This window comes from Martes martes (assembly GCF_963455335.1).
Source record: "Martes martes genome assembly, chromosome: 8".
Lineage (NCBI taxonomy): Eukaryota > Metazoa > Chordata > Mammalia > Carnivora > Mustelidae > Martes > Martes martes.
In genome coordinates this window covers 103,036,928-103,052,462 of record NC_137895.1, presented here as the reverse complement: position 1 = coordinate 103,052,462, position 15,535 = coordinate 103,036,928, and the positions used below count along the sequence as shown (strand labels likewise).

The 15,535-nt window shown below is 49.4% G+C and overlaps 1 protein-coding gene across 1 annotated transcript; it reads right to left on the bottom strand.

Moving 5' to 3' along the window:
* Nucleotides 1–360: 360 nt before the first annotated feature.
* On the bottom strand, nt 361–11,802 carry FGF6 (fibroblast growth factor 6; the record flags this gene model as incomplete). The annotated part of the gene is made up of 3 exons (XM_080811811.1): nt 361–537; nt 10,389–10,492; nt 11,457–11,802. 3 exons carry the CDS (start codon nt 11,800–11,802, stop codon nt 361–363), a joined length of 627 nt encoding a protein of 208 aa, XP_080667937.1.
* Between the last annotated feature and the right edge of the window lie 3,733 nt (nt 11,803–15,535).

Genomic DNA, 15,535 nt, shown 5'->3' with positions numbered 1-15,535 from the left:
GTGATCCTGGGACAAAGAAACCCGACGCTCTGCCATGCCTTTGCTCAGACCGTCTACACAAAGATGTGTGGATATACACCAATACACACACATGCTGCCACGCTGGCCTTTCCCTGTGCCCATGGTCACATGCCCCGTGTAGCTTCTTCCCTCACTTGAGTTCAGAGCATGTATCCATTGCCATTCTAGGATGTTGGTTGCAAGCCCTCTCTTGGGTTGGTTACATACCATCGGGTCTGGTATGGCTTCTCCCCAAGCACAAGAGAAGCCTGACTCAGGAGTCATGGGGGATTGTTCATTTGTGCAAAATTCTGATACAAAAGATGTTGCTTTCAATCTGAAAGCCTCCTTTCAAGGTCCTTATATCCTGGGAAGGAAATGAGTGACAGTCATGATGGGGGACACCTTGCTGCCCCGCTTTACCCGTCCGTATTTGCTCAGTGCGATGTAGGTCCCTCGGTACAGGTCTGACTCGTAGGCATTGTAATTGTTGGGCAGGAGGGTTTCTCTGAACTTGCACTCCTCTTGGAAGCTGGGCTGCCAAAGAAATGGACAAACAGGAGAGGCTCAGTTACAAATGAGGGGTAACGGGCCCCCTACTGGGTGCGCCTCCCCTCCTCTCTGTAAGACAACCAGCAGGGATTCTGAGCCATTCTAGGTGAACTGGGTCATGGAAGGTCAGAAAGGAAGAGACTTCTGAGCTGTTGGATCCTTCCCACGTTCCCTCCTTTAGGATGAGGAAACCAAGGTCCAGGGACATAGATGGTCTGTATCCCAGGGGGTGGGTCTCCTGACTTTCAGTTGAGGGCACTCTCCACTTAGCACCTCGCTGATAATTTATTCCATTCAGAAAAGGATACAATAGGCTGTCCACTTGTGTCCACACAAGTCCACTGTGAGAGGTGGTCTAGTGAGGCAGGACTGGGAGCCCGGGCTCCACTTAGTAGCTTTCCTGCTTTCTAGCTGTGTGACCTCGGGCAGGATCTCCCTCTCAGCCTTTGTTCCCTTTCCTGGAGGTCTTCTCCAACGCTGCCTGTTGACTATGTTAACCATTTCTTCTTTCCCCTGGTGTCCCCTCACTCTGCCTTTCCCAGGTTATGCCCTAGGTTTGCAACACCTGAAAGAGGTTCATTCTTGGTTTTGACTTTGAACCCAGAAGACGCCCAGTGCCTCCTAGACATTCATGGCAAGTCTGGGAACAGAAATGGTGAGGAGCAGCCATTTTTATGGGGAAGAGAACCTGTTTCCCTCTGTGGCAGGTGGTGCCGTGGAGTCTGGGGCCAGTGATAAATCAGCCCCTTCAGTGCTAATTTGGTAGAGAAGCGTGTATGGGCCATCTGTTCAGAACATGAATGCTGAACTTCCTGTCACACATCGACAAGTTCATTCCCGCTACATCACCCATGTCCTCCTTTATTCCTAGAAAAGAGGGCCCTTCCTCCCCAGGCCTCTGGGCCCACTGCTGAGGGAGGCTGGGGGAGATTTCTGTGTGTTGGACAGGGAATGGCTCTGTGGGCTCTAGAGGAAGAAAGAGCAAGATGAGAGCCAGGAGATCTGGGATCCAGTCTCGAAAGAAGTACAGAATGAAACAGAAAGAGAGAGGTGGGATGTAATTTCTGACTCCTTCCTGCTGACTGAGGCCATCGGCTATAAAAAGCCCACTCAATGGCCGGCCGGCTGTGCCAGAGGCGTCATCTGACCTCCTCCGAAGGAATCGTACTATGAGCACCCTGGGCTGGCGGAGGCGGGGGATGGACCAGCGCCTCTTCCTGTTATGAACGGAGGGTGATGAGCCAGCTCACTGGGCTCCCAGACCCCTCCCCCATGGCCCCCCCCCCCAGCTCTTTGGGTGCACCTGCACCTCTCAGGCGGCACATACAGGAGTGTGTGATCCCCAGGGACAGCTTCTTCTATCCCAATAGACTCCAAGTTGCCCAAGACAAGGACTGTGTCTTGTCAGGTACGTGACGCTGAATGGACGATGATTTAACAGGGGCAACAAGGCAGGTACATACCCCTCCCCCTCCGACTCCATGGCTGGCTCCTTCAGTGCAGCTCGAGAGTGAGCAAGGAGCAGTGCGGTGTAAGGAGGGAAGGGCATGCTCGCCTCCTGCCCTTTGTCCCTTCCTCCTTTCCCCACTCAGCCCTAGCCCCCATTTATCATTTAAAAGGCACTTCCACAAGTGCTAATTTACCTGGGATGAATATGAAGACTTCAGCCAGCCACACCAGCTGACTTCCTGTCACTGCACTGGGAGCTTGGATTTTCCCACGCTAGCCTTGTTATGGATGCTCAGTAAGTATTTGTGGAAGAACTGTCCCAAAGGCAGAGAGAATTAAACTAATCAAAGTAGGTAGAGAGCATAGGTGTGCACTAGTTTGAGGGTACGTCGATGATAATTTACCTCTTACTTAGCTCTGTGAACAGGGGCAAGTGGTTTAACCTTCCCTCCTCTGACTTAACCTCAGTTCTCAGTCATAGAACTGGAGTGAGCATGAATTGAAATAACATACAGCAAGTCATTGGTATAACACCTGGCACATAGTGAAGTAGAAAATATTGTTATTACTATAATTCTTCTCTATCACAAACTACTTTACATTGAAAGCCCTGAAAGTCTGTCTTACTCTGGATCGCTCTTCCTGTAAAACCTGCTGTGGGTTATGGCACATTTTTGCTTTTAAGCTCTGCAGTTATGGACTGAATGACTTCGAGACCTTGAGTTTGTATGAGAAGAGCACAGAACTAAGATACACAGAGGCTGATGCTCCAGCACTGCTCTTTGGGACCTCTCTGGACCGTGGTTTCTTTACCTGTGCATGGGGTGTAGGGTTAGCCACAGGAGCTAAGATTGTTGGTGAGCAAAGCTCTGAAGCAACAAAGCTGGGAGAAAGTACACTCAGGATTGACTGTAAATTTAACTGAGAAATAAAACTACACTGATTAAAAGTCTGGTGCAGGGGCACCTGGGTAGCTCAGTCAATGAAGCTTTGGACTGTGCATTTCGGCTCAGGTCATGATCTCAGGGTCCTGGGATTGAGCCCCACATGGGGCTCTGCGCTGAGCATGCAGCCTGCTTGGGATTTTCTGTTTTGCTCCTTCTCTCTCTGCCACTGCACACCTGCCCGCACACACATGTACATCATGTATTCTCTCTCTCTTTCTAAAAAGAAAAACGGGTCTGGTGCAGATCGATGAACAAAATAGAGTCCAGAAGCAGAAGTAGATCCAAATATATGTCAATATAAAACAAAAATGGATCTGAAATTAATATAAAATAAAAGCATTTCAAATCACTAGAGAGAAGATGGGGTTGGAACAACTGGATAATAAATAAAACTAATAATAAAAACTAATAATAATAAAACTAGTAATAATAATAGTAATAAAGTTTGACTTGTAATTTCATTCCTTATGTTCCAATAAATTCTATAACTAGCGAAGACTTAAATGTGAAAATGAGAGCCTTAAAAGTCCAGAAAAAATTTGTTTCAATAATCTTGAGTCGGGAAGCTCTTTTTGAGCAGGATGCAAAAAACTAGACACCACAAAAAAAGCAAAACCAATAAATTTGACTTCTGCCTGGAAAATAAAATTGCCTCAAAACAAAAATATAAATAGCAAACTCAGTTAAAAAATAGTTGCATAAAAAAATAGTTGCCATGTTGGGGCGCCTGGGTGGCTCAGAAAGTTGAGCTTCCAACTCTCGCTCAGGTTTTGATCTCAGGGTCGTAAGTTCATGCTGGGCTCCATGCCAGGTGTGGAGCCTACTTAAAATAAATAAATAAATAAATAACAAAAAAAACCCACAATAAAATGAAAATAAAAAATAAAAAAATACTTGCAGTGTATATGTGTCAGAGAGTACAATTTTGTTACTATATGCAGAACCCTTACCTGAGAAATGGACAGGGTTTATGAACAGACCATTCACAGAAAAGGAAATACAATTCACATTTGAACATGAGAAAATATATCTAATAAGAGAAATCTAAGTCATAATGGTGAGATAACATTTTTTAATTGTTTGATTAATAGAAGTCAGATGTTTGATAATATTCTTTCTTTTTCAGAGAGAGAGAGAACATGTGAGCAGGGTCGGGAGGGGCAGAGGGAGAAGGAGAAGGAGAGAGAATGTCAAGCCGTCTCCACGCTAAGCTTGGAGCCTAACTCGGGTCTCCGTCTCGACACCCCGAGACCATGACCCAAACCAAAATCGAGAGCCCTGATGCTTAACTGACTGAGCCGCCCAGGTGCCCCTTGATAATATTCTTTCCTTGGTGAGAGCACGAAGACTAGGAATTCTCATTTAACATCTCTGGGTGCCTATATTGTAATGAGCTCTATCCAGAGCAATTTGACAGTATCTTCTAGAATGAAAAAGGACTACTAATTCTTCTTCTAGGAATTTATCTTACTGGCACACTCCTACACAGGTACAAGAGTTACTCGCTGCAGCATTTTCTGTAATAGTAAAAGACCAAAACCCACAAAGTGTCTATTGGGAGGGAAGGAGTTAGTTCAGTTCTGGCAGAGTCCCACAGTTGAATACTATGAACCATGAAACATACGGAACCTCCATGTGCATGAACTTGAAATGGTCTCAAAGCCATATTGGTAAGTGAAGAGGCAAGCTTATAACTCACACTCTTATCCGTGTGAGTTTATAAGGTAACAGTGAGGGCACACTCACAGGGACACAGGTTCTTCCTGGAGCAACACACAAGGACGGGTGGTGTCTTTCACTGGGGAGGTAGATACTAGTGGCTTCAAACGACAGTGAGAAAGGGACTAAATTTCCACCGCATGTTCTTTGGTACCTTCTCCCTCCTTCCCCCGCCCCACCGTGTTCACATATTACCTAGTCATGTCAGTAGATTATTCAAAGCAGGAAAGGAGTTCAGGATAGAAGATGGGTCAGAAAACAGAGCCAAGGAAACATTTCTATCAGAAACTGGTGGTCCCCCCGCCCTTGTCCGGTCCAGCCCCTGCCACCCACGACTTTCCCCTCTGTTGTAACTTATATGTCCCTGGAGAGTACCCCACCAGTCAGTTTCCAGGAGAATGAATTTCTGATCTGGATGGTGCTTGTGGGACAGATTTCGAGTGTGGTTTGCAAACTCTAGAGAGGAAATCAAACCCTGGTGCCAGCGTGCGGAGGGGAGAGGAAGAGAAAGGAGACGGACAGAGTGATTCAGGCAGGAAGCTCTGAAGGCATCTGCCCGTATCCTCCATTCTAGAATGTGTGGATTAAGAATCCAGTCTTTCCTAGCATCTGGGGCTCCTGAAACATTTTTAAATATGTACAATGACAGTTGTTTGCACTGTGCTTTGTGCTCTGCTCATTGCTTCTTGATTATTCAAATTCCCTCTCCTTTCACAAAAATGTTTTCCTACTTTCATTTCTTTCCATTTGGTTCTTTTTCTCTAGCCTTGCTCAGATTCCCAGCCTTCCCCAGACCTGTGTACAAATCTACAGTGAAACATGAAGTTTGCTTTCGGAGCCCTCTCTTTCCCTTGCCTGTCCCTTTCTGCACCCCTCCACCCGTCCTTAGGGTTCAGACTGCAGGAAGACAAGACCATTTCCCTAAGCTCTTTGAAGCAGCCGATGCTTCAGGCCAATAGGATTTTCCCACTGTCCTGACTGATGCTCAGTGTGGTATCCAGACCCAGCCCCTTAATCCGTGCCTCTGGCATCTCATGGCCTGGGAGTGCTGGCTGCTCGGCTCTGGTGAGAAAAGCACTTGTGCCAAGTGAACGCCGTGTTAAGAAAAGCAGCTACCATATATTATTACTCGAACAAATGAAAATAATTCCACGGGATCACATTTCCTGGGCCGGGCGGGCCTCAGGCCCCACCGTGACAACGTCTTAAATTCCACGTAGGTCTAATGAGGAACCAAAACTCCAAAGCGATCAGCTCTTACAAGGAGAAGGGCATTTTGGAGAGGGGTTTTACAGAGGGCTGTTTCAGCGTGTCACCTCTGGCAGAAATGCCCCTTACGGTCTGGGGTGGAGGAGACAACCACCCTCTTGTCTTCAGGCAGAGCTGAGTCACCTGGACTGCTGGGGGTGGGTGCTTGTCTTTAAAGTTCTTCCTCCCGGGGCTGCCTTGGCCACCTGCCCCTCTTACTCTGGTTGTGTGTGTGCCTGGGAAGGGTTGGTGGAAGATGTATTTAAGGAGATGGGGAGTGAGAAAAAAAAAAAAGGCTCTTTTTTCTAAGACCCTTTCTTCTGCAGCCCCTGACTATTTCTTTATTTGTCCTTAGCAGAAATGGAGAAATACCATCTCCCAGCCCTGAAGGTCTATTGCACCTGCCTTTTGTTTGTAACACAAAATTGCATTGTCAATTTACAGTGTTTGAAAGGTTTTCAGCAGGCACATCATTCTCTCATTCTGGTGTAGACTTTTTTTTTTTTTTTTAAGATTTTATTTATTTATTTGACAGAGAGAGAGATCATAAGTAGGCAGAGAGGCAGGCAGAGAGAGAGAGGGAAGCAGGCTCCCTGCTGAGTGGAAAGCCCAATGTGGGGCTCCATCCCAGGACCCTGAGATCATGACCTGAGCAGAAGACAGAGGCTTAACCTACTGAGCCACCCAGGTGCCCCGTGGTGTAGCCTTTTGTAGCAGGCAGGCGGTGAGCTGGGGAGAGTTGTCTGCAGGGCTCTGAGGTCCCAGCCCCTAGTCCTTCCCCTGGAGCCAACATGTCCCCTCAGGAATCTGTTTTCTGAGCTTTGCTGCTGAGTGAGGGCATGGCTTGGTCCTCCCCTGTCCTCAAGTAATGCCCGAGAGAATAATCAAAGGCCTTGATGGATGAAACAAACAGTGTGTTTTGCACGCTGTCATACTACTACTGATGAGAAGGATGTAGACACAGCTATAATTAGTAAAACTAAAATTGCTTCAAAGCATATCTCAATTCGTACTAGCTTGTTGTCTGTGTACATTTTTCTTGGCCAAAGAATTCTCATAGAACATTGTCAGGTGGAGATCTTTGATTTTTTTCAATTTTACTTTTAAAAGGATGAAGGCGATTGGAATTCACTGATTTCTGCCTCTGGCTACACTCAGAGAGCAGAGGTCCAGGCCCAGAGAAGGTCAGTGATTTTGCCCCAAATGACAGAGTAGTGGAAGGTAGGTGGGACAGGGGCTAGGACTTGGGTCCCTGTCTACTGTCAGTGTGCTTCCGCTGTGGGCTTCCCGTCCATGACCTGCAGAGCCCGGGGGTGGGTCCACACACAGCCCTGACTGGACATGAGACCTTGGAAACCTTGGAAAGTCCTGTGTGTAAAGGGAGGATAAAGATCACACACACCTCCCGGGGCTGCTGGGGAATATTGCTTGGAAAGCCCTCCGCAGGGTGCCCGACAAACACTAGGTGCTCAATATGGGATGGCTATTATCTAAGAAGAGTGAGGTACCCCGCTCGGAGGCTGTGCACCCCGCTTTCCTAGAGGTGAGGCAGGTAGGAGGCCACTTTTCCTGGGCGGCTTTTCAGGGCTCTTATTCTCTGACCATGAGCTGTCCCGTGTCCCCAACCCCAGCATGGGTCCCCTCCCCCCAAGAGAAATCTCATTTAGCTGCAGGCTGTAGCAGCTGAGCCCGGGGAGCTGAGGCAGCTCTAGGGGCTTAAGGGAAATAGTGTGAATGAAATCATCACCCAGCGGGAGTCTTCCTGGCTCCGGGGATCAGTTGGCAATTGTTTTTTTAGACTGTGATAACAGGCCCCCGAGGGGCAGCAGGAGCGGGTAGAGGTGCTTCAGCGCATCTGGTACACAGCCACACAGTTGCCCAGGCCTGGGGCACAGTTCGGCCAGACACTCTCGTCCAGTCCCACTCTCTGTACCCTGGCCCTGGGCTCCAGGGGGGCCAAGCTCCCACCTCAGACAAGGTGTTCCTGGACCCAATGCTCCTGGGAAATTGGGGGGAGGGAAGGGTTGAGTGTGCAGAATGAACTGGTCTTTCCTCAGAACAGCCCCCTACCCTTTTCCCTGGACTTGTTCACTTAGTGAACCCTCCAGCTAATGGGCCCACTTGATGCCCTTTGAAGTCATGGGCCCTGGGGGCTGGGGCAGGGGTGTCTCCAACATCAGGAGTCAGCCCACCTTCAGTCGTGTCTCCTTCCCTTTTGCTACTCAATGCTTTACCCCTTTGCAGTGATTTCTAAATGTTTCCTTTCTTGTCTTTCCTTTCTTTTCCTTCCCTTCCCTTCCCTTCCCTTTCCTTATCTTTCTTCCTGATGTGGGGCTTGAACTCACGACCCTGAGATCAAAACCTGAGCTGGACGTTTAAGCGGCTAAGCCACCCAGGTGCCCCTGCAGTACTTTCTCTGATTGTGATTAAAGCTCTGAGTTTGGAATCTCATGTAGATTCTCTTGCCAGGGCCCCACATTTCAAGGGGGAAGTGGATAAATGCTCCTGTATTTATGCCCTTTCCCTGCCTCAGAGTTGAGCCTCCTTCTGGGTAAGGAGAAAGCAATACTAGAGAAAGGCTTCTGTCATCTGGGTTTCCTTCCCGGAGATCTACCTGCTAAATGGTCCCCTGCAGACAGTGTCACAGCCAACAACCTCCATTGGTAGCTTTCCCTTCAGTGGGATCCCAGGTACTGTGCATGCTGGTGAGAAGGGGCTTTGGGGGATGAGTCACTCCACAGGAAGGGGCCCTGCTGCAAGCACACCTATGTTGGTCCCAGGCAGCCTTTGCCCTTCTCCATCACCTTTGCACAGACAGGTGTCTGCGAAAAAGAGTGGGAATTCCAAGGCTCATGCTGGGTTTCTACTGCCCAACCCTCCAAAGGCCATGTAGCCTGGTAGTCCCCACACCTTTCTGTGCCTCAGAAATACCAGAGAAGCTTCAAGCACAACATACAAACCCATCCCAGCTCCGCTGGATAAGAATCTCTGATAGAGGTCCCTGACATCTATCTGCACTTTGAACACCAAGATGCCGTGGATGCAAAAAGTCCTCCCTGCCTCACCTCTAGGAAAGCGGGGTGCACAGCCTCCGAGCGGGGTGCCTCGCTCGCCCTCCCTAGATAATGTAATAGCCGCCCCATACTGAGCACCTAGTGTTTGTCGGGCACCCTGCGGAGGGCTTTCCAAGCATTATCCCCCAGCAGCCCCGGGAGGTGTGTGTGATCTTTATCCTCCCTTTACAGACAGGATTTTCCAAGGTTTCCAAGGTCTCATGTCCAGTCAGGGCTGAGCGTGGACCTGCCTCTGGGCTCTGCAGGTAATGCGTGTCACACCTGCAGCAGAAGGGCCCGTGGTGTAAAGACTGGGGCCCGAGTTCTGGTTTCTGGTGCCACCTACTCTCCAGCTCTCCCCCTTACTCCAGACCCCACTTTTAATCCATGCCTTGTCTCCATGCAAACTGACCCAGACGTAGAGTCAGCACTAATGATCACATGGAAGAGGCCACCTGAGCACCCCCTTTGGGTAGGGAGCAGACCCCCTCTGTAGGGAAAGCATCCCCAGAACCCGGCACCAACCCCAGATCTCTCCGCTCACTTCCTGATGCTCAGTCTGTCTCCAAGGAGAGGTAGGACAGCACTCCACGCCCTTCCCATAAATAACTCTGGTATTCCTTGACAATTGCTCAGAGGTCTACCTTTTTAGCCCTTCTTATTTCTGTCAAAAGAACTCCCAGTTTCTTCAACTTCATAGGGATGTTTTCCCAGCCCATATTTTGGAATAAGCTGAATCATGGGAGGAGAGCCCCAGGGCTCAGGAGGTCAAAGAGAGCAGAGATTTAGGTATATATGCTTAGAAGTTGGCTAGGTTAACCAAAGGACTAGCATTTGCCCTCCCAGGGGTGATCTGTGATGGGGAGGGGACTAGCGGTGGGGTGTCAGCCCAGAGGGTGGGCTGAGGATGTTTCTCTAGCCTCTGGGATCAGGGGTCAGAGGACTTAAAACCTTAAAGTAAAATTTCAGCACCCTGATGAAGGTGTGCTGGACCGTAGGCAGGGGTACCTCTCAGAGCGGGGGTTCTTGCGGAACAGCACCCCAACCTCAAAGAGCCTTGCTTCTCTGGGCCCCTCCAGTTCAGGGGATCAAACCCAACCGTAAGCCTGGATGACAGCTTTATGCCAGCGTCCAGTTCTCCTTCAGAACCAGTAGCTTCCTGAGCCATGATTCCTATTTAATTACAACAATGGAAAGGTCAGGAAAAACATGGCCCAGAGCAGATGCGAATTAACTGTGAAGCAAGCGAGGCATGATTTCCAGGCGGGTTACGGGTACGGGCCCCTCCTTCTTGTTCTAGACAGACAGGCACTTCTCTACTCAGAGCTTTTCTAGTATTTTCTTCAGCTGTGTAAGCTGCAGCCCTCACAGCTGGAGGTTGCTCCCCTAAGCTGGAGCTCCCCCAGCCCAGTAGACTCACCGTTGTGTATAATCTCCCTTTACTGTTCATGGCAATGAAGAGGGCACTTTTCACTCCAAAGAGACTCACCACACCCCGCTCCACTGTGGAAATCTCCAGCAGGCCTGACAAAGAAAGGGGGAGGGGCACGTTACCCAAGGCTTGTGCGGAGCAGCGTAGGATGTCAAACTAGAGGTGATGCCACAAGGACATCTAAGCCCGTCCCCGGCTCCTAGAAAGCCGGACCCTGTATCCCTGATCTCACTTTGGACTCGGCCAGTACTGCCACTATACTGTCAAAGATCCAGCTCCACAAGGGCGGGGGGTGGGGGGCGGTTCTGACACCAGATCCAAGGCTTACAGCATAGCTACGTAAGATTAGCTTTCTGACTTAATCACATGAGGTCCTGGCCCGGAGTAGAAAAATGAATGTTGATGAGTTTTTTCATAAAGTTGATTCTCCACATGTTTCAACAAATCTCAGCTCATCTCAACTTGCAAACGCTGCAGCCACACAGAGGCTGATGGCTTGCCTGGATCCTGCAGTTCCTGTCCCCTCTTGGATGGGCGAGTCTATCTATGCTGCAACCCCAGGACAAGGAGCCTGAGGACAGAGAAGGCAGGTTGGAATATAAAAGAAAGATGTGCTTCAGCAGGAAATTTTGCAAATCACTTGCCTTTCCTTCTCAAAGAGGGAAGCTAAGTAAAAATCAGCTTCAGTCTAACCTGGTCCCAGTCCCCTCATTTATTCTCACCACCCATGCCTTATGGCTTCCCTGCTGATGGTTTCTGGTGGTCGTCCACGGCCATAGATGTGCCTATAATGCTGCAGTAATTAGTGCCACAGGGGCCCTGTGGGGTGATGGCAAAGGACACCAGAATGCTCAGACCTCAGCATATCAAGCCTGCAACCAGGCACGGTCCAAGTGAGTCTAGGGGAGGCGGCTATCCTGTGAGCATTCAAGCAGGGAGTAACACTTCTCTCCCTTTTGCAACAAGACCCCATGCACCAGAGCAAGTCCCTGTTGTCTTTTAGCCCTGCTTGAGCCCAAGAACCCCGCTTCCCGACTGGCCGTAGCTGGCACTCACTGTAGGGGTTCTCCTCGTGGGTCCCGCTGATCCGGCCGTCGGGGGGCACCTGGAGGTGAAAGCCGATGCCCACGTTGCAGTAGAGTCTCCTCTGCCGCTTGATCCCCACCAAATAGCCACTCTCCCAATTCACCCCAGCAATCTCTCCAGTTAGCCCAGCTCGGGACCTTGACAGCAGGGTGCCCCAGCCCCTGGAGTCCAGCAGCGTGCTGTTGGCGCGGGTGCCTGCAGGCAAGGGCACCACCATGCCCACTAGGACGCCTAGGAGGACGAGAGCCCGCAGCGTGCCCTGAAGACGTCCTGCTCCCCGGGACATAGTGATGAACAGCCTCTGTCCCAGGGCCATCCACCTTGCCTCTCAGGCACGTGGTCAGAATTAATGGCCCTAAAAATACCGCCCTTCTTGTTTTTCTCCCCTCAGCATGGCGGCAGGGGCTTATTTTTGGAAGGCAGATGAGGGCTGCTGACATGAAACCAAAGCCTGCTTTGGGCACTCGGGTCGGGAGCAGAGGGACCCAGGCTGAGCCGAGGCTGGTAGGGACCATGGCTTGGGGACGGCGTCTAGCTCGCCCGCTTGCTCCGTCCCGAGTTGATTATATTTGATTTGACCTATCTTTATAGTTCAACAGACTGGCCCTCCCCTCCACCCATCATCACCCTGACGTCAACTGGCCCAGCTCGCTTATCCAGGGCTGTAACATTAACCTGCTCCTGGGCCTGGCTGGCTCCCCAGACCCCCATCACCCTCCCCACACCCCAGGGATTCTGGGAGCCACTGTCATTCCAGCTATGAGGCAGGAATGAAGTGAGCAGGGAGCATCTCTGAGGGAGGGAGGATTTGGCTGGGGGCCCAGGGGAGAGGGAGGCAAGAGGCCACCCAGAACCCAAACTGGGCAAAAGTTCTTGGCCTGGCAGTGCCACTGACTTCCTTATTTAGAGGGCAAAGGGGAAAGACGGTGATAGGGGAAGCTTGGTGGCAGGTGATGACCGTGGCCTTTGAGCTACACTAGAGACCTTTTCATGGAAAGAGCTCATGGTAACTCATGCCAAGGTAAGTTTTGGGGGACACCGAAAGACTGAGCCCTTTTAACAGGAGAGAACAGAGATTTGGTGGTGGGGAGTGGGGAGGTGGTCAAAGGAGCTTTAGGATTGTCGAGGAAGAGAGGGCTAGGGTCAGACTTCTTCTGGCCATGGCCTTCACCCAACCAATGAGGTGGAAGTTGTGCTGGCCCTTGACAGAGTCCACTGGCCATTTTCTTACTTGGGCTCATCCTTGGCCTCTGACTTATAGCATTTCCATTTTATAAGAAGCTAAGGTGTAGAAAACCTAAGTGACTGGCCTGAGTTACCATAGCTAACAAGTGGCCCAAATCCAAAGCCTGTGCTTTTAACCCCTCACAGGATTGCCTATAGTAGAAGTTAGATGACCAGACTGGCCCACAGAGTCTACTGAGCTCACTCAACGCTAGGAGTACATCATAGGATTATTTCAACAGCACAAATGATTCACTTCCACACACAGACTGGAGGTTATGGGCAGCTTGGGGAAAGCTCCTAGAACAAATCCCACTGCTTAGGGTTTCTTCTGAGACACCATTCCCTCCCCTCTGCTTCCAAGCCTCTTGCTCTGGTCTGGGTCAAGCCTTTGGTCTGTACTTCTACCTGCCTTCTGCCTTTCTGCCCTGTTCATTTGGATTGAGGCTTTGCTTAGAATTTCTGTCAGGCCATGCATTTCAGTCTTGCCCTTGATATGTTCTCTCAGACCCCCTGAAGCCCTGGTATCTTCTGCCATTATCCTCCGCTGGTAAAATTAATGGGGAGGGGTACATGTACTTCTGCTTAGGATCCCCTCCCCACCAGGCCCCCCCAGCTTCCCGACCGTCTTGTCCCTCCCTGGCACCTCCACTACCTTGTGTCCAGCCTCTGTCACCAACACCCTGGTTTCCCAAAAACTATGAATGACTGGCACCTGTGGGCACAGATTGAGTCTACTGTGTAGGCTTTTGATGGAAAATCATACAAAAGAATCTCTGCAAAGTAGGAGAATCATGAATAATCAAAAGACAAAAACATGACCTTCACTTGATTTCATATATTTAAGTTTTCACATATGCAAGAGCAGTGGAGACATCTTCCTACTGATGATCAATTTGGAATATTGTCTTAATTATGCTTGCTGTGCTGACGTAGGGAAGAGGCATCCCAGAAGCATGCTGGATGGTAAAAAGTCAGTCTGAAATGAACACTTGCCTTGGATACTTGGAGAGGCGCTCATCATCATCCCTGTGGGATTCTTGGCACCCATCCACTTTGGGACTGCCTCAGAGGAGAGATTGAACTCTAACAAGGTCCACAGCAGACTTCAGTAAAAGTGGTAAATCTCTTTAGACTCCCTCCCTCCCAGATTCTTTTGTGTGCAGAGATTGTGGGTGGTGTCTTTTAAGGCAATGGGCTTTTGAATGGAGGACATCTGAATCTGAGTCTCGATTCCACTATTCGTGAGCTCTGTGACCTTGCAAAAATTTTGAACCTCTCTGAGCCTCATTATTTTCATCTGCAAAACGAGATCTTCACTTCATAAGCCCGCGATAGAGATTAGCAATGATATATGCGAACGGCCCTGAGCAAAGCACAATAGAGCTCTCCTCTGGTCCTTTATCTCAAACACTTTGCAAATCTCTCACCCAATTGAGGGAGGACAAGCCCAAAGGGAGAAGGGCCCTCTCTCATCTCAGGGGGTGGGAGAGAGACACATGGGTTTCCAGTTCTTAAATCCTGGCCACCAGAGCATATGTTGTGATGGCTGTTAACATATGCCAAAGCAGGCCGTCTAGATTCCTAAAATATTCTGAAAACCAGTAATAGCTTTGGTATCGTCCCTGTTAAATATAAAACTTAAGTAATTCATTCTATTAAAAAGCCCGAGTCTTATTTTTATCGGGTGATGTGATGAGGCCCTGTTCTAAATGTGCCTCCTGGGCTTTTCTCTATAGCAACTCCACTGTGCTCATATATCCATATATTTCTCCTGAAGGCTAATTAAGTTGACAACTGCTCGGGCTTCTTGGTTTACCAGATTTGCACTTGACCCTTCTCTTGGGGCTTAGGGACCCCTATGGATGTGAAGTGATAGAGAAAAGAGTAACAGGTGGGGGAGGCCTCTCTGTGGACCCCTGTTTCGAATAGTTGCCCAGCAGCCTTTGGGGTTGTCAATCACTCTCTTTGGATGAGCCAAGAGTTACTGGAGGTGAGTGGGAAACAATGTTAATGTCTGTCGTCTTCCATGACAGGGTCTTTGTCCCTGAGTGGGGTACCACCCAGTGCAGCTCAGTCAAATTTGGCACATCACCTACACAATGGAACCACTTCTGTAACGCCGAGCAGGTGGCTTTCTAGGACTCTTGTGTATTACATAATAAAGCTCGAGCTCCGCGGAGTGACCCTAAGGGACAGCATATCTAGCTCATGTTGACTGTGAAAAGTCGTGTTCATTCGTATTTTTCTCATTTGGCTTCGAAAAAAGTAATATTTGCCTCTTTCTACAGATGATTTGGAAAATACAAAAAATTGTAAGGTAGAAAATAGAATAACTATTTGTGTTTAGTGTCTTTATCTCTTCTGTCTCAGGCTTTCTTTGAGCTCCTTTGGCACAGGGGCCTGGCCGCCTCCCTTTGCCTCCCCTTCCCTCTGGCTCAGACAGGCACCTGTGTGCCTACCCCTGGTGTTTTAGGGTCGGGTTTGCTTGGCAGATATGACATGGGCATGTGCAGAGGGGGAGGGATTAAGAAGAACCCTGCCTTCGAGCTGAGCAAAAGAGGTACTTAGGGTTCATAAAACTTGTTACAAGTGGGAGGATTCAAGAGAGAAAGTTGGACCAGAACAAAGGTCTTCAGCTTCTTCCAGAGAAGTCAGATGCTGTCATGCTAGCTAGTCGGTGGAGGAACCCATACTTTGTTCTTTCCCAGTGGACCTCAATTTTTCCGGGTCTCACCCATGTAAGTAGGACTCCATTATGATCCAAATTTCCCGAGTTTTTTCCTCTGCAAGCTCACATGGAGGGACTTTACCCTACTATAACT